The following is a 21835-nucleotide window of genomic DNA, read 5'->3' as shown; positions in this document are numbered from 1 at the left end:
AAACATGAGACAAAGTAGGTTTGATTTTAAAATTGTTTAATGCTGCTCTGATACTGAAGACAGACAAAAGGTAAGACCAGAGAAGAAGAAAAAGAGGCTGTTACTGGGACAAAAAGGAAAGACTAGACGTGCTGCAGGTTCTGGATACTAAACATCTGGATGTTCTGTTAAAACGAGCTGCTTGGTGCAGATTAGCATTATGCTGCTGAAATTCTACAGGATGCCATTTGTGTCAAAATAACAAAAAGAAAAGTCAAATTTAGTTCAATATTTCTATTTCTGTTCAGAAATTTACAGAAACATTTATTGCATGTTATCATTTGCCATCCTGAGAAGTTATAAAATAAATTAAATAAATGTAAATTAAATCATTGCACTCTGGTTCACTTTTCTCACCAAAAATTATGAAACTGAAACATGACCCAGGAGCAAAATCTTGATCACTGATGGAAAGGTGGGAAAATTGTAACCAAATGCTTTGTAATTCATAAAAGCATCTTCCAGCCTCCATTCTGCACACTTTCAATATTAATAGTTACTTAAAGGCATTTCAAAGACAAGAGCAAGTGTGCGCACATCCAAGCAAACTCTATTTATGTGCCAGACCAAAGAAACGATATGTTCCTACAAAACAGGGAAACATCTGCAGACTAGTTTGCTTTTAATTCCTGTTTCTGATCTGCAGTTACTGCCAGAGAAAAACGCTTTTGTGTAAATGTTTTAAGAATGAAATTGGTAGAAGGAGCAAAACAGCATCAACACTTTTCCCCTTTTTTCTTTTATTGTGACACAAATTTAATCCAACAGAAATGCAATCAGGTTTAGCAGACCTATAAAATCCAATAATCTTGACAACAGGACTCTCCTGATAACACATGAAGCAAGCGTCACACTAAGCCAAGCTTAAGACTGTATCCTAAATGTCTCTGAGTGGCATCTTATAAGCTTCAAATGTGTAAAGTTAGAAGTGTATAAGTGTTAGTGTTGATTTATAATTAATGAAAGCATCTGTTGACCTTTAGAAAACAGGAGACCAGCGTCTTATATTTTCATGCCAGCAATTAAATGAAGTGATGTTGATGTTATATAATCAATCCCACCGGTGTCCCCTTCAATTAAAGTCATTAACTATGGAGCTGTGGTTGTGTGAGAAGTTATAAGTGTTAAATAAGGCACTTAATTACTCTGAGACATAAATATTTCAAGTTAAAGCATCTAGAGAATTTATCCCACTCATTAAGCCTTGTTTATTTTAATAAGTGTTGACATGCTATGATATTAATGTGAGAATCGATTAACTTTTATATATCTGCACTGGTGAAGTGCACTCTGCTACTCGCCCTGTCCCTCTTGGACCTGGAAAACAAGCAAATTGATACAAAAAACAATTAATTTTTTAACCACAGATAAGAAAACATATAGCTGTTACTTTCCAGAGTGCTTACTTCTGTCATATTTCTGCCCTAAACCTAATATGGTGGGCAGTGTATGCCTGTTATTCTTTCAGAGGAACAGCTAAACACTCATAGCTACAGTGCACATCAAACGCAGTACCTTCGAGCCTATTTCACGGCTCTTGGCTCTCATCTTGTTGGCCAGAGATTCGGCCATGTCAGCTCTCTCCTCGGCCTCCTCCAGCTCGTGCTGAACCTTCCTGAATCTGGCCATGTGCACATTGGCCTGCTCCTCCTGGGGAACAATTGTTTTCAGTGTGATGGCACTCTGACACTTCACTGTATCTCTGAATATATTTGTGCCGACAGTGATTCACTCACAGCTTCTTCAGCTTGTCGCTTGTAGGCTTTCATCTTGCTCTGGAGTTTGTCCACCAAATCCTGCAGCCGAATGTTGTTTTTCTTGTCTTCCTCGGACTGAAAACACAAGATGAACATCTCTTACAAACAGGAGAGACAAGAAAAGACAAATATCCATTCTCATTTTCTTAACTGCTAAAAACACCTGCTAACTTTACCTGATAGGTTAACTCTTTGATTTTCCTCTCATATTTTCGGACTCCCTTGATGGCCTCAGTGGAACGTTTTTGCTCGGCTTCAAGCTCGTTCTCCAGCTCACGGACCTGGGGACGTGAGGAAGTGGATTTTAATGTTACAGTGAGCACATGGAGTTTTTCTGTAGGGCTTTGATTGAATTGAATATGTGTAAAAATGTTTACAACCAACTTTAACAGCACAGTTTTCATGCTCAGTACACTCAGGTGAAAACAAAAGTGTATCCTTTTTAAAGTCGGAGGTTTTCCATGTCAGGACATAAAAAATGCAAATGAATTAAAGACAACCTCAGATGCACAGCAGCACGTGAAATATTACACCATGTCATAACTAACAAAAGCAAAGACACAATGATTCACATGATTCAGCAGCTTTTAGAATCTCCTTTAGCAGCAACAACTTGATCAGTCCCTCAAATCGCTGTGGAGGAATTTTAGCCCACTCTTCTTTAAAATGTTGCTTCAGTTCATTGAATTTTGCAGCACTGGTTCATGCACCGCTGTCTGAAGGTCCCATCACAGCAACTCGGTCAGGTTTAGGTCTGAACTGTGTCATTGCACCATTTTGATTCTTTTCTTTTTCAGCTGTTCTGTTGGAGATTTGCTGCTGCTGTGCTTGGACCATTGCCCTGTTTCATTAGGGCAACAAACTTCTGTTTATACCAACGTGTTGACTCTAGAACACTTTGGTATAAAGAGGAGTTTTATGGTCAACTTAATGACTGCAAGATGCCCAAATCAACAGCCTTCCACTCCCGTGCTGAAAGCTGCTATGAGGTGTTTGGTTTTGTGCATTATTGTCAAACATCTCCATTTTAGTCTCACCTGTCCAAAGGACATTGTTCCAGAAGTCTTCTAGTTTGTTCAGCTGCACGTTTGCAAACCTAAACCACGCTGCCCTGCTCTTTTTAGAGAGATGAGGGTTTCTCGTGGGAACCCTTCCAGACAAATACAGTCACAAACATTTAGCATGCTAACTGATGCCCATAGAGTGCAATGAAGCTCGTGGATTCTTTGTCGGCATTGCGAAGTCTGACTTTGGGGTAAATTTGTTGAGAAGGCTGCCAGCTCTGTCTTAAATGTTTTCCACTGGTGAATAATATTTGTCTTTGTAAAATTGTTTAGAAATGGCGTTATGACTCTTTCCAGACTCATGGGCACCAACAATTACTTCTCTAAGATCATTACTGATGTCTTTCCTCCTTGGAACCTTGTTAACACATCTGAATCCTCCAGACCAGCAAAATGCCAAAACTTCAGCTTTCACAGAGGTGCTTATTTTTACTGATGACCAATAAATGAAGCACGTTTGATTACCAGCACCTGGTTGCTACTTTCCCCCTTAATTCCCGTGGAAACAGTAAGGGCGTATTTAGTTTTTCACATACTGCTTCTGCATTTTGGGTTATTTAATCAATTTTAAATAAATACAGACACAATGCATTACATAATCTGTTGTTATTCACCTGTGGTTGTATTTGTCTCATTTTAAGACCTGCTAAGGACTTATCGAAGATTATCTTACACACTCTTTAGAATGAAAAAAAGGGTTGTTAGACCACCTACTGTACCACAAACCTGTTTCAGTTTCATTTTTAAATGTGTTTTAAGAATACAAGTGGTTTGAAATTTAGTAACTTGCATATTTTGATGCAGATTCTTATAAATTAACTTCTAATTAATTCTAAGAATAAAGCATGTTAATGGAATTTTGTTCCCACTGTTAAAATGTAATTTCATAGCCATACACACCCTGGCCTCCAATTTCTGAAGCTGCTTCTTTCCACCCTTCATGGCCAAGTTTTCAGCCTCATCCAATCGGTGCTGAAGGTCTTTCACCGTCACCTCCAGGTTCTTCTTCATCCTCTCCAGGTGAGCGCTGGTGTCCTGCTCTTTTTTCAGCTCCTCCGCCATCATGGCAGCCTAGAGTCACCAAACCATGAGCACATCACATCTTTATTATAATCAAACATGTGAAAACTAAAATAAAATCCCTGTAAGAGTGTCATACATCAGTAATGGCTTTCTTAGCCTTGTCCTCGGCGTTCCTGGCCTCTTGAACGGCTTCTTCTATTTCACAGTGAAGCTGAGTTACATCCGCCTCAAGCTTCTTCTTGGTGTTTAGAAGGCTTGTGTTCTGTAAAAGATAATTAAAAAAAGACTGTGACCTGTAAATTCTGCAGGTCAGAATGGGTTGTTGAACAGGTGAGAGGCCTACCTGAGAATGCAGAAGTCCCGCGCGCTCGCTGACATCGATCAGTTCCTGTTCAGCCACTTTTCGACTGCGCTCCGTCTGCTCCACAGCAGCTCGAAGCTCTTCGATCTCGGCCTGCATCAAGGCTGTTCTGCGCTCCATCATGGCTACTTGTTCCTTCATATCCTCCTGTCCTCTCACAGATTCATCCAGGTGGATTTGGGCATCCTGGAAATGCATTCAGGTGAGCATCCAGTTAATTTGTCTTTGCCCACCTGAGAGATCTCACTGACCAACACTTGTCTAACTTGAGCATCAGGTCACAATTTACAGTGTATGGAACAGCTTGGTCATCAGCTTGGTTATAACCTAAGCTAATTTAGCTTCCTATTCGTATGAGGCAGGTTTCTATCTGACTTAAACTGAAACTCAGGTTCGGTAAGATAAACATTTAGTGGCGCCAATCTTCCAGCTGGATGTCTTTAAATCAAAAAGCGACAATTAAAGGAGCTCAAGTGAAACAGTAGGAAACAAACAAGATGGAGAGACATTTCATGTTAACATTTGTATTTCATGTTAATCTGAGAAAGAATTATTTTGGGCTTTTGTCACTTTTATTAGGTTTTGTTTGTATTAAAAGGTGACGGAGAGAGAGGGCGATGAAGATTCACGCAAAGGGTCTCGAATCGAATCTGGGTTTCTCCATTTGGCCTGCTCCACTGCTGAGCTAAAATTGTGCCCTGGTCTAATTTTTGGCTCTTCAAGCTTCAGCCACACAGGCCTAGAGACCCATTGGCAACCTTCTGGAAACCTCCGGTTGCTAGGGATAAATGTTCATTCTCAGACTGGTTGGTGAGTGGTTGCTTGAGGTGAAGCTGGTTGCTAAGAGGGTGCTGCAGCAAAAATGCCCTTCTGATTGCTGCGGCTGCCTGTAGTTTGCATGGAACTTATATATATATATATATATATATATATATATATATATATATATATATATATATATATATATATATATATATATATATATATATATATATATATATATACTCGCCATTTACTCTCTAAACTCTGATCTTGTCACTCCACTTTTATCTTCCAAACCTGTCTGTCAGTATTTCAACCAGTTCTTAAAGTTTTGCATGAAAAAACCCCCCACCCCTTTTGCGAATGTTGTAAAAGTATTAGTGTGTGGTTGTACCTTGAGTTGCCCCTGAATGTTCCTCAGGTGTTTCTGAGCCTCGGCTGCCTGCCTGTTAGCATGGTTCAGCTGGATCTCCATCTCGTTCAGGTCTCCCTCCATCTTCTTCTTCACCCTCAGAGCGTCGTTCCTGCTGCGGACCTCGGCGTCCAGAGTGGCCTGCATGGACTCCAACACTCTCTGGTGGTTCCTCTTCATCTGGTTGATCTCCTCGTCTTTCTCCGCCAATTTCTGGTTGACTTCAGCCTTCATCTGGTTCAGCTCCATCTGTACATGCAGGATCTTCGACTCCTCCTGCTCCAGGGAAGCCTTAAAAACATTTTGGTTGCGTTTCACACTGTAATGGTAAGAATGCAGTATTTTTCTGATTTTCCTCACTTCCTTTTGAGTTATACCTCAGCTTCTTCCAGCGCAGCCTGCATGTCATATTTCTCCGTTTCCACCTGCTTCTTGAATTTGTCGAGCTCGTGAATCGTCTTTCCGCTCTCCCCAAGTTGTTCTGTTAAGTCTGAGATCTCCTCTGTGTGAAAATCGGGATTGTAAGAAATTTTCAAAACAACTTTTTTAAAGTTGTTGATCCACACAAAACATTCTGATCTGACTCACGCTGCAGGTTTTTATTCTCCCTCTTCATCGTCTCCAGGTGATCCAATGCTTCCTCATATGAGTTCTTCAGTTTGAAGAGCTCAGTGCTCAGAGATCGACTCTCTTTCTGAGTTCCCTCGAGCTCAGCCTGAGACTCCTCATACTTCTGCTTCCACTCAGCCAGAATCTGAGCTCAGGGAGACATTCGCTGGTCAGAATTAATGCTGTAATATGTGTGTGATAATTAAAAAAATAAAATAATACCTTGTCAAAGTTTCTTTGCTTCTTGTCTAGTGTAGCAGCTAAACTGTTGGATCGTTCCACATCCACCATCAGGTCCTCCATTTCATTCTGAAGCCGCTGTTTAGTTTTCTCCAGTGAGGCGCACTTTGAGTTCACCGCCTCGATTTGTTCTTCAGCCTCTTGCAGACGCTGGGCAAGCTTTTTCCTGTCACCAGTAAAACCAGTTGTTTCAAATCAAAAAGATTTTTCATTTGTGTGTTGTGTCAGTGTTGTAGGACGCATTTTTTTCAGCCTTTATTTAACAAGGAAGCAAACTTCTGGAGATTATGAATGTCATCTGTGAGAGTCCTGGATATCACAAGGTTAGGCAGCATTAACTAAGAAACCAAAGCTCCCAGAGAAACTCCGGGACCCTCCTCTGTGAGGCGGCAGAAAGTTGAAGTCACAGATAAAGATGGGGAGAGGCCATCCAGCCATGAGCACAGTATAATTCTTCCTTTACTGCAACCAATCAAATATTTGCAGCTGTTCCAAAATGCTGCAGCCCAAACTTTAAAGCTCCAATTTTAGTCTCACTCACTTCTCACCTTTGTATTAAAATAGGTTTTCGTCTTCTTCTTTTAACCCTTTTTTAATCTTTCTAATCCTTTACCTCGAGTGAAGGGGCGGAGTCAAATATTAATCCTAACCTCATATTTTTACTGGAATTGGCCCATCGGCTTGGAGAGGATAATGGAAAGTTTTATGGGTTCATGTATGATTTTTTTAATGTTTTGATTTTATTGTAATTTTCTGTTTCTAATTGTAATATTTTACAGTGAACCACATCTAACAGGTCTTTCAGCCTTTTCTCTGAAAATGAAACCACAATTAATCACATGAGAACATTTTAGAAAACCTGTCATTGATGGAGGAAACGTTACAGATACCACAAATAATACAACAGGTTTATAAATTAGTTCACATTTTTCTGACTTTTTAAATAACTGTGGTCCAGCCAGATAAGGTCCCGTGAGGTCAGGAGCTCCAGCTAGGACCTAAATCCAGGTTAACGCAGGGTTCATGTTTTTCTTTGGGTTGATTTAGTTATGCTGATTGTAGCTGACTGTAGATGCACTAAATCAAACCAGTTTTTTCCTTTCTTGTTATAAAGATGAATTAGAAGATTATTAGGAAATCACAGATATGGAAAATTAAGTGTTGTGCTTTGTTGGAAGCAAAATAAATTATAAATAGTAATGTGCAATTACTTGTTTACTCATTATTATATCAAAGTGCTTAAAACTGAGTGATATTTAGTCAAAGCCTGATGCACTGATCTGTTCTCATTGTTTAATTACTTTGCCTCCTCGAGCTCTTCGGTGCGTTGGATGGCATCAGTCTCATATTTGTTCCTCCAGAGGGCCACCTCCGAGTTCGCCTTAGACAAACAGCGCTGCAGCTCGGCTTTGGCCTCCTGCTCCTCCTCGTACTGTTCCCGAAGGAGATCGCAGTCGTGACGAGCTGACTGCAGACTGTGAGCCAGGGCGTTTTTTGCCTGCAGAGGAACACATCAATATGAAACACCATGTGTGAAAATAATAAAGTAATCCAGCTGTTTGCAGGTGTGGGTGCTGATTACCTTCGTTTCCTCCTCAATCAGTCGCTTCAACTCATCAACCTGTGTTGTGAATCCCTGTTTGCCTCTCGTCAGTTGGGAGATGAGACTTTCTCTCTCTTCCATTTGTCGGGATAATTCGGCTACAGCAGCCAAAGAAGAAAAGAACACTTTTTAATTAAGGGTCTGTCATTTTATCGACTCCAATAAAAGGAGGAATTACCATTCTCAGTCTGAAAGCGGGCTCTCTGATTGCTAAGGTCGGAGATTTGCCGCATGTTTTCGTCGTTTTTAGTTTTCAGCTCCATGAGTTGATCTTCGAGTGAGCGACACATCTTCTCCAGGTTGACCTGTGAGAATATAAATGAACACAAATGAGATATTCAAGCTGTTAAAACTATTCCTCTTGTCACACTAAAACTAATTAAGATGGACTTATAATGTGTTTTATTATTTTTTTCATATATATTCTAAAAAGCACAGTTTTAAATCAAGGTCAGGCTTCAGGATGCCCTAAATGTTCTGTTTCAGGGAGGTTTCTTCTACTTTTCTTCTCCATATGACGTTGACGAGACTGAATATACCTAACATGATATTCTCAGAAGCTCCACCCACCTGCCATCTATCAGAGTGAAGCATAAGAATAAGACAAATAAGCAAAATATCCTCAGAACTGTGGCTGAACTACTTGAGCAAAGCCTAAGGATGAAAAAGTGGAGTTCAGCAACACCACCTTTGCTTTTGCAACAGTTTCCATATTGCTGGCCAGATCATCAATCTCCATCTTCAGTTCACTCTTCTCCTTCTCCAGCTTCTGCTTGATTCGTTGGAGGTTGTCGATCTGCTCACCCAGCTCGGCCATGCTGTCCGCCTGCTTCTTGCGGAGAGCCGCTGTCGTGGCCTCGTGGTGCAGCGTGGACTCCTCCAGGTCACGCCGCAGTTTGAGGAACTCGGCCTCATGCTTCTTGTTCATCTCGATCTGGGCGGCGGTGGCTCCTCCGGCCTCCTCCAGCCTCTCGCTGATCTCATCGAGCTCCCTGGCGAGGTCAGACCTCTGCTTCTCGATCTTGGCTCGGACCGCCCGCTCGGCCTCAACTTCTTCCTCCAATTCTTCAATGCGAGCCTGAAAGCAGAAAAACACAAAACACGGCATCACCAAGAGTTAAACTGTTCATTTCTAGCAGTGTTATTAATTTACGGTCTAACTCTGAACTTCATACATGGAGCTCCTTGATTTTCTTCTGGAGCTGGTTGTTTATAGTTTGCTCGTCTGAAATTTTGCTGAGCAGCTGGCTGTTTTCAAATTCCTTTCTGTGAAGATAAAAAGATATGATGTATTTAATCAATTCCTTTTCACTTCATCAAAAAACCAATGCAAAAGCTTACTTCTTAATTTTCTCCTCAGCTTGTTGTTTGTCATTTTCCAGGTCCATGAGGGATTCCTGCGACAGCTTCAGATCCCCCTCCAGCTTCCGTTTAGCTCTTTCCAGGTCCATGCGGATCTTCTTTTCTTGCTCCAGTGAACCTTCAAGCTTTACAAGCAAATTGCACAAAATTAATTGAGATATTTAGTGACACCAGGGTCTGAACGTAGTCACACCAGCTCACGTCATCCACTTGCTGCTCCAGCTTAGACTTGGCTTTGGTCAGAGTGTTGACTTTGTCCTCCTCTGCTTGAAGGTCATCCAGTGTTTGCTGATGAGCCTCTTGGAGAGCTTTCTTCTCCTTGCTGAGTTTGGTCATGTTTTCATCCTGACCAGCCAGCTCCTCCATTAGGTTTTTAACCTGCAATAGGTCGTAGGTCACCGTCATGAACATCAGAGTACAAACAGAAAAGAACCCTAGAGCGCACAATGAGTGAGTCCTCCTAGACTGAAACAGTAGATGGATTTTAGTCACATGACTTTGTTAATGTAGCACTCATAGACGGTGAAGGACGGACATTAACTTCTCGGTCTAAAAAGTGAAGCCGTCACAGGTGCCTTAAACCTGAATTCTTTTAAATGGCCACCAGGGGGCGATATTCGTGACACTGCACATCAGCTCTGTACTGTCCTGATGAGTTCCTGCGCTCAGTCTCGCACTTTGAGTTATATTGAATAAAACTCAAATTTATCAAATTTGGGTCATTGTATGCAAACTTTTTAAAACTCATTTTATCCGAAAATGTTTTTTCTTATTGTCCGAGCGGTCGTTTTATGAATAAGGTAAACATGTCTCACTAAAAGTTATGTCTCTGTTCCCATTCTGCCGTTTTGGACTGAATCGGGGTTTCAGATTAGATCTAAGATGTTCACGAGGTTGTGAGACTTGATTGTAGAAGATCTTGGGACCTAAAAAGCAGCTGCAAACATGCAAACATTATCATTTAGCTCTTAGCAATCATGTTGTCTAAGTGCACAGAGCTGCAAGTGTGGCTGCCTTGTTGTTTTTGGTAATCTTGATCTATATAAAAGCAGAAAAGGCAAGGTAAACAGCATTTTACTGATACCACTCATGTATTTGTACAGATTGTGCAAAATAAATCCACCAACTTGAGAGTGTTTCTACATGAACTGCCATTAAATTTGATCAGGTTTCATATTTCATGTAAAAGTATGTGAAAGTGTACAACATTAAAAAGTGACAACGCTTCATGTAGAACAATTCACAGAAGAGTTTTCCTGCCTATTACCAAAACTAAAGTGTCCATTAAAAATCACAAACCTTGTTTTCGGTAGCATGTTTCTCCTTCTCAACTTTAGCCAGCGTAAGCTCCAGGTCATCTATGTCTTTTTTAAGCTCAGAACATTCGTCTTCGAGCTTCCGCTTCTTGGCGGTCAACTCTGCGTTCATCTCCTCTTCGTCCTCCAGCCTCTCCGACACCTCTTTGAGTTTGGCCTCCAGCTGAATTTTGCTTTTGATCAAACCTTCGCATCTCTCCTCTGCATCACAAAGATTTTCAGAGTCCTGAGAAAATGAAATGATACACCAGCATTAATAACGAGTGCGTGAACTCTGATTTGACTGACTGAATGTTATCTGACACTTACAGCTTGTACTTGGAGGAGGAGGTTATTTTTCTCCTGCAACAGAGAAACCATTTTCTCTTCGAGCTCCTTTCTCTTGGCCTCTGACTTTGCCAGATCGTCTTTACACTTGATGAAGTCTTCTTTCATTGTTGCCATCTCCTTTTCAGTTGCTGCGCTTTTTAGAAGTGGCTTTATTTTAAAGAACAGCTTCATCCACGGCCAGTGTTTGACATTCATGAACGAGCGCAGGTTATACTGAAGAATCCAAACGCAGTCTCTGAAAAACATACAGTTTTTAGTCCCTGCAGTGGTTGTTTTTTAGGATTACTGAGGAGTATTTGTAATGATGGGCCACCTCTGTGCGATTAATTTGGAGAATTCTTTTCTCATCAGATAGCCACGACACAGAGCTTGAGTCTGGGTCACAAGAGAGGCCAGCTTTTCATCTCGCAGCTCCTCTAGAGTGCCGAGTAAGCCAGCTTTAAAGAACACCTGCAACAATATGGCATATGAACAGATCAGTTTGTACCTAAAAGCTTTTAGAACTTCACAGCACTCAGGACAAATACCTTTGTGGCACCAAACCGGTACTGCATGTGGTCAATGTCAATCGAACCAAGAAGCTTCTCAGAAGCCTTCTTTCCATCGATGAACTGTCCCTCTGGGATGGCACTGGCGTTCAGGATTCTGTATCTGTTGGATGTGGGTAAACGGGAGCAATCATAAACTCTGTGATTAATGATTTAGTTAAATGCTCATTTTTAGCTGTTTTTGAATTGTAATCCGTGCCAACCGCTGCTTGAAATCAGCATAAAGGATCCTGCTGGGGAATCCTTTCCTGCAGATCCTGATGCCCTCCAGCACACCGTTACAGCGCAGCTGGTGAATGACCAAGTGGTTGTCCATCACACCTGCAGTGAAGTTGACACAACAGATTATAATAACCAGGTAATAATTTGTATTATTTTTGTCTTAAATAAGCGTTTTCTTTCATGTGTACCTGGTTTTTTAATCTCATTTGGAATCAGGCATCTGACAAAGTGAGGATGTGTGCTCCTCAAGTTGGTCATTAGCTTTCCGAGATTTTCCTGCAGAAGAACAATTACTCTCTGAGGTTATCACACATTTGGAATAAAGGTGCAAATAATCCAAAATCAATACAGTTCAGCATTCACACCGGGCACACATAACTTGGAAAATTAGACTAAGGACTCAAAAGGAATCGAGGACTCGTCCTCTTGGGAAATGAGGTCAAATTTAAAGGTCCTTGACATCCAAAAATCTATGAAACCTGTCAAAAGTTTCAGGAGTCAAAACATTTGTCAAGTGGAGTGATGTCAGCGACCTGACCTGATCTGACCTGAACATAAATGTGCAATAGCAGTTTAAGTAAGTCTTCTTTTTTAGCAGATTTCATCACATATAATGAGCAGTTTTTATGTCTTCATTATACTGAAAAGAAAGGTTAGGGACACCCCATCCATTAGATCAGAGGTTCCCAAAGGCGAACATTTTTCATGTAAAAAAGGGGGGCCTGGCAAAAAAAAGTTTGGGAACCACTGCATTAGATCAACAACTTCAAAAACAACAACCAAAGTAAACACAAGAAGGCTTTGCAAAGACCAACCCAACAAGTCATTAGTATTCAAACGGTTTAGCTTTTTGGAGGATCACCACCTCTAAGAATCAAAACAGTGAAATAAAAGTTAACTTTTCACTTCTGTACCCTGAAAACAGCAGACACTGTCTGAAATGAGCCTCCCTTCTTCTTTCCTCCCTTCTTTCCTCCTTTGCCTCCTCCAGCATCACCACCTGATTCTGCAAAGAAGGAACAGAAATATTAGTTTGCATTTCTAGGGTTTGAAGCTCGGTATATATATTCCCACTGATTTTAGATTCAGGAGGTTTATTTCTGTGTGTAAAGGTAAATATAGTGCACCTGCTTCTGCACTGGAAAATGAGGCATACAAGTACGACAACAGTTTCATTGATGACTTCTGGTACAGCTGCACCACCGACTCGTTCAGTGGGTCTTTGTTCTTCTCCAACCAGCCGCTGATGTTGTAATCCACGGTGCCGGCATAGTGCACCAAGGAAAAGTGCGCCTCAGGTTTGCCTTTGACAACCTTTGGTTTCTGGAAAGCACTTGTTTTGCCAAGATGCTGGTCATAGAGTTTGTTCTTAAAAGAAGCATCTGAGGCCTTGGGGAACATGCACTCCTCTTCAAGGATAGAGAAGATGCCCATTGGCTGTTGAATACATAATGGAAACACATGAGATACGGTGTGCAAAATGAGATCTGATGCATTTATATCAGAATGTTTATCCCACCTTTTCAATGAGTTCAATGCAGGCTGCCAGGTCCATACCAAAGTCAATGAACTCCCAGTCAATTCCCTCCTTTTTGTATTCTTCTTGTTCCAGCACAAACATGTGATGGTTGAAAAACTGTTGCAGCTTCTCGTTGGTGAAGTTAATGCAGAGTTGCTCCATGCTGTTGAACTACAACAAGAACCCAGAATTCGGCAAATAGAAAAGAGAGTATATTTGACGGCGAGAGTGGAAACTTACATCAAATATTTCAAATCCAGCAATGTCCAACACGCCGATGAAGAACTGCCTCGGCTGCTTTGTGTCCAACATCTCATTGATCCGAATGACCATCCATAAGAACATCTTCTCATAGACAGATTTGGCCAGAGCACTGACTGCGTTGGCGACCTTTTTAATAATACAAAACAGAGAAGAAAATACTGTGTGGGAAAAACAAAAAATACAATTACAGATAGCTAAAGGCTGTAAAGGAAAGTATACTAAGGTAATCTGGGCTTCTTGCACTTTATCCAGTCTATAATAATGTTCAGGCTAGTGAGTCAGTTCATTAAGGTGACACTGACATTAGTGCAGGGTGATTTTGGACACTAAAAAAACGAAACATCAATATTTTTGGTTTTAAGGAATCCTCTTGTACTCCTAACTCATAATAAACCCACTAAATTAGTATTAGTATTAATTTGACCCGACTCAATGAAAATCAATTGAGTTAACCTGCAAAAATACAACATTTCACTGACATAACACAAATGAGTTACGTAAACCCAAACCGTTTCTTCACACTGGAGGAAACCAAATAGGATGGCAACCTTCTGTTGACTAGGAAAAATCAATAGTTGCCCAGTGACTGCATTGGTGAAGGTTTGGAAATGGTTGACAAATTCATAAATGCAGGCTGGCAAATGTTCCAATCAGTCTGCACCAATGAGTGCAACTCGCCTTCAATGTGTCTCTTAAAAACAATATTGGACCAACTGACTGTATTATGGTTATATTCTCATTTGCAGTTATATATCTGTCCTGCAGCAACTGTGTCACTGTGTATGGAAGAGTTTCTGTTTCAGGACTATGATGTTCTGGCTTGACTATAAATAACAGTTTATGTGTATGTAGACAACAACAGATTTGATATTTTTGCACATTTATCATAGTTAATTATCAAATTACCACAAACAGATTGCATAAAAATTACCAGCTGATATTCAATCACACACTGACTTTGTCTTACTGCTGTTTTAAATTCATTATACAAGGTTGCAATAATTTTGTGCAGCAGTCTCCAGCCACTGTTTAGCATGACTGTATAATTGGGGAGATTACACTGACATCAATTTATGACATTTTAATACATGGAAATGACATCAGTGTGGCTGGACTTTAAAGGAATTGTTTATATGGTCTGAAAGAAGCTTATTTTGAGTTCCTTTATAAGGACTCAGTCTTTGACAGGTGCTGATTGACTTAAATGTCAAACTCGGAAAGCAGTTCTGCTGGAGCAAAGACCAGTTAATGTTGTTTTTAATGGGACTTTGAGACTTTTTACTTTAGTAAATTGACATCCAACTACAGTCCATCTCACCTGCGCTGCTCTTCTTTTCTTGCTATTTTGCACGTATATAGAAAGGTGCCCAAGTAAACAAATGCAGGAAGATTATGCCTACAAAAAAGCTGTATTTTGTCTAAGCCCTTGAATCTGCATTATGTATTTCTTAGACAGAGAAATGTGAGTCCTTGACAGTCTAGTTAGTACAACTGTTGCAATTATTAGTTGCTATTTATCTTGGACTGGAAAATGTTATCAGTATTTTTAATTCCACCTGGGGGCCTAACAAGTGAGGCAGACAACTCTATCTGCCAAAACAAATGTAAAATCCAAAGAGCTTTTTTAAGCTCTGAAGCTTATCCCTGATTCAGCAAAGTAGTGGAAGTGAACTTCACAGGGATGATCAAACACCAAATCTCCCTGATTAGGTGGAATAATGGGAACCAGTGAACATGTTACCAGCACCTAACAGGATTCATCAAATTAAAGTCCATTAGAACTCTTTGTACTATGAGCTTTACATACTTTTAATTTTCTATTTTATTTTTGTCATTGGGTTTTATCTTGGAGTCCTTGGAGATGACAGTTCTTATAAAAGATTCATGCGCTTCACACAGATCTGACTCTGATCACAGGATTTGTTTTGCAGCTGATGTGAGAAGGATGGCGACAACACTCCTCTTTGCATCGTTCCCTCCCCTCTGGTGCAATAATTTAAACTATCAGTCCAAGCTATCGCACTTTAAGAGTCTTTATGCTGTTACTGTACCTGAGGGACCGTCTGACCTTTGGTGACATATTCATTCCCCACCTTCACTCTGGGGTAGCAGAGTCCTTTCAGCAGGTCAGCAGAGTTCAGCCCCATGAGGAAGGCAACTTTGTCTGCCACTGAGAGGCAAAAGGACATCTGACATAAAGACATTCATGGTGTGTTTATTGATAATGAAAAGGCAGAAGGACTCACCCTCAGTGCCATCGGGCTCGGCCTGCTCCTCACGCTGCTTCTGCTTGAACTTCATGTTCCCATAATGCATCACAGCGCCAGTCAGTTTGTAGATGGAGACTTTTTCTTCACTGCTGAAGCCCAGGATGTCAATGGCAGTCTGTGAAACATGACAAATAATGAGCTAAAGTTTACATTTGTATGTTATTGCAAATGATTAGAACTGAAGAGCTGACTCACGTCTGTGGCCACCAGCTCTTCTTTATCATTGATGCTGGCCACAGAGATCTGCCCCTGACTGATCATGGGGAAGTCATACGGGTTTGTTGTTATGAGGAGCATTTCTGAGGAGAAACAGAACACTTCTTATAAAAACGTCTTAAAATTAAATCACACTTTAAGACCTAATATGCTCATATTACCTATAAGCTCTGGCTTGTGTCCGGTCAGTATCTGATAGAAGATGTGGTAGCTCCTCTCTTCAGACAACTGGAAAGTCACTCTTGACTTTTCCAGCAGATCTACATGGATTTACAGGAAACAATGAACAATCCCGACTGTAACTGTCCCTGAGACAGTTAAAATAAAGTTGTTTATTTCTGTGATAGATTGATGCTTAATTTAGTTCATTTATTTATAAGATAAGATGATAAAAGTGTAACATTGATTAAAAAACATGTCTAAAATATGTGATTACAAAATATGGGTTTGTTAAATATTTAAAGTGCTGTAAAGTTTGTATGAGGTAGAGTTTGTAATTGTCACATGACCAGAGTTTGGTTGAGAGCACAACCATGGCATGGTGGAGCTAGCATGGATACATGGCTACAGATGTATCTACAGCCTCAATTTTAATGTCATTCTGCATGTGGTCCAAGAGGCGCACACGGTATGGTTTCATTTATATTGTTTGTATAATGTTGCATACGTGTTCTACACTGGTAATAAGAGGACATTTTAGTGATATCCATTATTGTGCATTTTTTCTGTTCTGCTTTCCCAAGACTGTTTATGGACACTGATATGAGAGACTGATAAGCTCAAAACATTTATGTTGTAAACTTTGTGTTTCTTCAGTTTTCACGGTGTCTGAAGACAATAAGAGAGAGAGAGAAATAAATTTCCGAAGACATCAGTATGATGCGTGGCCATTCTTTGTTGGACCCCTGTAGTTACACCGACCATCTAATACATGTTGTTGCAACTCATTTAACTGTTGCAGATTGTTTAACTTTTCCTCAAATTAAACCTTTTTTTTTGTTTTTTTTTGTTGTTTTGGTTTTATTATATTTTGCCTCCTTAAACCGTCTTAAGTCATTGTAAACCTATGCGGGTTTTTATGTTTTGGTCTATTGTGTTACACACATTGAGATTGCATGTAATTAAATGTGCTATATAAATAAAATTGCCATTATATGAGGATGAATCAATTATGTAAAGGCAAACTTACAAGTTTCTATATCAGCAGAAGCCAGTTTTCCTGTAGTTCCAAAGTGAATTCTGATAAATTTGCCCTGTAAAAATATAAAGTCTGTGAAAACCCTCAAGGAAAACATAATACAAATGTCACCTATTGGATGTATATCCACCAAAACCCACCAAACAATTAAATTACACATCTTTCACTATTTGGTTAAAAATTCATTTTCTGATTTAAAGACGTACAAATCTTGAGGAGTTATCGTTCCTCACAGTCTTGGCATTCCCAAAGGCTTCCAGCAGGGGATTCGCTGAAATGATTTGATCTTCCAGCGTCCCCTGAAAAACAAGTCCAGCACCATGTTTGGGATTTGGTATTAAATCCAGGCTTCGGATCATGAGCTGGATTCTTGTCTTACTATCACTACCTGGATTTTTCCAGTAGAGTGATCCTTCTTGTCACCACCGGACACTGCGATTGTCGCAAAGTACTGGATGACACGCTTGGTGTTGACGGTCTTTCCTGCACCAGATTCTCCACTGTGAAGACAGAATATAATACAATACTTGAAGTCGGTCAATAAAAACACTTCATTTTGTTATGTTTTGGAATATGAGGCTCGTTTTTAGCTTCCATGCTCAGACTCACGTAATCAGGATAGACTGGTTCTCACGATCTGTTGGGGAGAACATGAATATAGTTTTACCTCAGTGAGGTGAAGCTTTTCAACTTTTCTTTGAGTAAATAATCACATGATAGTTGTAGTTCAGTACAAATTTGTACAAAACAGCCATGTGAACTGCTGGTTTGTCTTTAATATTCTTCTAAAAGCTCACAGGAAGTCTTTCTCTTTCTCACCTGTGAGCATATTTTGATATGCATTATCAGAAACAGAGAAAATGTGTGGCGGGGCCTCCATGCGCTTTTTCCCCCTGTAGGCTGCCACCACCTGTGGGTCATAAACTGGCAGCCACTTGTAAGGGTTCACAGTGACACAGAAGAGCCCAGAGTAGGTCTGCAGAGGAGAATATGTGGGACAAATCAGCGAGTCATATAGAGAGACGAGAATGTCGTTTATTACTTACATAAATCATCCACGCTGCATAACGATCTTTGAGGTTAAACAGCACAGAGGGCTCGTTGAGGTGCGTCATCATGGCCATGTCCTCGATCTTGTCGTACTTTGGGGGATTCATGGGAAGACAATCTTCGTCCTTAACTGTTACAGTCTGTAAGAGTGGATGGAGAAGAGAAAAGGAAAGAGCAGTGATGGGATTCAGCACAATATAAAAATCAAAGAATCAGCAAAGCAAAATATTTTCTTTTCTTTTATAAACTGCTACTGAGCTGGGCTTCGTTTGCTTCTGTTGTAGCTGTGTTTTGATTGTATGTGATTATATCCAAAAAATATCTAAAGTTATTTGTGTGCTATTAGTCTGTAAGGTTCATTAGGTTTTAATTTTTAACAAATGATATCTCTCAGTGGGCACACATGGCATATACTACCTCTGCCTGGTGTGTTGATGCGCTGACACAGTGGAAAAACCACCCAAAGGAGACAGATAAATCATTTGCTAACTGTGATTAAAATTTGGTATCATGTGAGAAAAAACTTCAAAGAACAAAATTCTCTTATAACCTGGAAGAGCAGAAGAACATTTCTGCTTTAGGTTTATCATCTAAATGCTCATGTTTTCCTTTTCACTCTGAACAGAACATTGTTTCTTTAAATATCTGCAGCTGAGAAGTTTTGTAGAAGCACAAAATGAACTTGGAAGACCCTGCTTTGTGTTTGTAATGATGACAAAGGACAGTTCAAACTAAAATCTCAGCAGAGGATTGGAAGTCAGACGACGATGGTTGCAGAAAGATGAGAACATTTTTAAAGAAAATCTAACAAAACTGAAACTCTTTTCTATCTGTTTTGTATCCAGAAGGACACAGCATTAAAATCAACAAACATTAATAAACCTTCACTGTTTTTTAAGTGCCAAAAAGATAATGAAAAATGCTCATAGACAAAATGTTATACACTGGATAAGACAAATAATTTCAAACTCTCCACTAAAAAATTACATTGTTTTAGCTTTACGTATATGTATGTTTATGTAGTAGAAGTATACATATTGCCACATTTGGATTTACATGTTGCTGGTTTGTTCATCTTTGACCTTAACCTTGTTCAGAATTGGGCTAAGTGGTACTGACCTTTGGGAACCTCACTCCGACCCTTACCGCTACCCTTACCCCTCCATCTTTGTTCTATCTCTAGAAGTTTTGACCTTTCTTTACTATTGTCGCCCTCCTTCCCCTGCAGGAGTGATGGAGGGAGATGAGGATGCGTAATACACTGAATCTGGCACAGTTGTAGATGTCAGTGCAGTTGCACTACCCACTTCTATCCATGCAACCTTTTCTCTCTTCTGTTATTTCTTTTCCTTCTTCTCTCTTTCTCTCTCCTCTAACTGCTTTGGTGGAGCAACACATGGTGCAGAGGGCTTGAAAAGTGACATGCACGCTGGCCCGTGCATTGACTTTGTCCCTGTGCTCCAAAACAAATTGTCTGATGGACTGTTTTTGGGGAGGACCACTGAAAAAACTTCAATGACCCTTCATGAGACAGGAAGAGACTGAACAGGCTGATCCTGAGGGCCAGCTCTGCTCTAGGATGCCCTCTGGACCCAGTGGAGGTGGTGAGTGACAGGAGAATGGTGGCTAAGCTGTCATCCCTGTTGGACAACATCTCCCACCCCATGCAGGAGACTGTGACAGCACTGAGCAGCTTCTTTAGTGGCAGGCTGCGGCACCCACGATGTGGGACAGAGAGATTTCGGAAGTCTTTTCTTCCTACTGCTGTCAGACTCCACAACAAAGACTTTGCAGATGACCACACACGCGCAGACAGACACACACACACATCCAATACACCATGGTAGCCTTTGCCTAGTCTCCCTGATGTGCAGTATTATCAAGTGCAATTTTTCTGATACAACATAGTATTTTATTCTGTTTTGTACAGCATGTTATTCTGTTTTATCTTATTCTATTCTATAGTTTTTTTCTTAATTTTTGCTGCTCTTGCCCGTAACCAAAAAATTTCCCACGTGTGGGACTAATAAAGGTTTATATTATCTTAAAACCCTAACCCTGGCCCTGGACAACCAGACTATATAATTTCTCTTCTTACTCAGTTGTTCTCCAGTCTTGGCAATCAGGAAACAAAGAAAACAGTATTTCCAGCTGACACACAAAGACGAATTTTGGCCTTTTCCAAAAAAAAGACTTAATGGATTAAGGTTAGAGTTGCCACCTACGATGACGCCGCGTGCACAAATATTCACCTCATCAGCTTCGGTCTTCACGGTGACTTGGCCACCTTCTCTGCTCTGGACGACACCTTTGATGTACAGCTCCTTGGGTTCGGGCACGAAGCAGGCTGTTCTGGCATCAAACGGACGGTTCTGAGCCTCAATTCGCTCTTTCTCAGGTTTCCGGAGATAGATGGCTGCCGGCCCATACTGGGCCATCTCAGCGTCGGTGCTCATGATGATATCTGAATTTTAAAAAGAAAAAAGGAACGTCAGGAAATTAAAAATAGTTTGTAGGAGGATGACTATATTTTCTCACCCACCAGGTATCTAGACCCAGTTCAGTTAAAAATTACAGGACTACAAGTGATTAAAAACAAACAAATGCAGTCCTGAGTCAGCACTGTTGACAGGGACCAGAAAAGCAGATGGATGGTCTTCTTATTGAACACCAGCAGGAGGTTGAAACTCCTTTTATCGAGATGGATGTGCTGCTGAAGCAAACCGGATGCTCCAAACTTGGCAATGTCACTCTGTCCAAATGTCAATCTCTCTGCATTATCGATCTCTGCTTGACACTTAAATATGGCACAGGATCTCGCAGTGGTAACAAGAACATGTCAGCAGCAGCAGCAGGTGATGATCCTCAAGAACTATTTTTACATGCCTTCCATACTGTCGAGACCTGTCTCGGCTCCATCTCCAGGACGCACGTCACATTTAACGCATGATGAATCGCTTAATCAGGTTATTCAGCGTGACAGCTTTGATTTGGAGTGCGAGAATTTGTCATTGTATTTATTAATGGGCATAAACCGGACATGAACATTGTCTCCATGATGTATTGTGACTTTCACGTTCATACTGGACTCAAGGACCAGCTGCTCATTCACCTCCAAAGCACCTAGTTTGGATTAACTGGCTTAAAGTCAAGAGAGATGAAAGAACACTGTTATTTCTCCTTTTATCATATTTCATCATATTCCATTCTTTTAAAGTACAGTCCATGCATGTGCATCAAAGAAGTGTAATCTATGATCTGAGTAAGATTGACCATCACATCACTATATCTTTAGTGTAAGACTAGCAAATACTGATATATTCTAGCAATAGGTCAAAAATATGGCTTTCTAAATGGTATATTATCTATTTTCCAACCTTTTGTACTCTATCAAATTTACATGTGCCACTAATATATATGAAATACTTTTCAAAGTCATTCTTGTCATGCCTGTTCAATGTTGTCACTTTGCATTCCAAAAACTTTTTATTTATACCAGTGTACTTCTGCATACTAGAGAACTGGAGAGCAAGGCGGGTTAATGCTTGTTATTTTTTATGCACTAAATAAAAGTTTATCGAGCATCACCTGATAGAAAAAACATCTTATAATTATAGAAAAAGTCAAACAAAAAAGTAATTAATAATCCAGAGACAATAATTATTAATTA

The 21835-nt window shown here is 40.3% G+C and overlaps 1 protein-coding gene across 1 annotated transcript; it reads right to left on the bottom strand.

Annotated features, from left to right (window-relative positions):
- Nucleotides 1-51: 51 nt before the first annotated feature.
- Nucleotides 52-20621, bottom strand: LOC116314285 (myosin heavy chain, fast skeletal muscle-like). The gene is made up of 39 exons (XM_039610613.1): nt 20418-20621; nt 18162-18305; nt 17935-18091; nt 17725-17752; nt 17504-17615; nt 17322-17414; nt 17107-17170; nt 16079-16177; nt 15897-16000; nt 15678-15816; nt 15483-15601; nt 13408-13557; nt 13168-13338; nt 12776-13085; nt 12563-12654; nt 11837-11924; nt 11630-11747; nt 11406-11529; nt 11192-11328; nt 10858-11113; nt 10532-10774; nt 9434-9610; nt 9212-9357; nt 9046-9136; nt 8559-8948; nt 8049-8175; nt 7850-7968; nt 7569-7765; nt 6250-6433; nt 6007-6172; nt 5796-5920; nt 5401-5709; nt 4227-4430; nt 4020-4145; nt 3761-3931; nt 1973-2077; nt 1776-1871; nt 1555-1689; nt 52-1356 (listed from the first exon to the last, which is right to left on the bottom strand). The coding sequence occupies exons 1-39, from the start codon at nt 20619-20621 to the stop codon at nt 1333-1335; spliced, it is 5844 nt and encodes a 1947-aa protein (XP_039466547.1). The 3' UTR covers nt 52-1332.
- Nucleotides 20622-21835: the final 1214 nt, after the last annotated feature.

The sequence above is a fragment of the Oreochromis aureus genome, linkage group 4 (assembly GCF_013358895.1).
Source record: "Oreochromis aureus strain Israel breed Guangdong linkage group 4, ZZ_aureus, whole genome shotgun sequence".
Classification (NCBI taxonomy): Eukaryota; Metazoa; Chordata; class Actinopteri; order Cichliformes; family Cichlidae; genus Oreochromis; species Oreochromis aureus.
The sequence above is the reverse complement of the archived record's forward strand: the minus strand, read 5'-3'. Positions and strand labels throughout refer to the sequence as shown.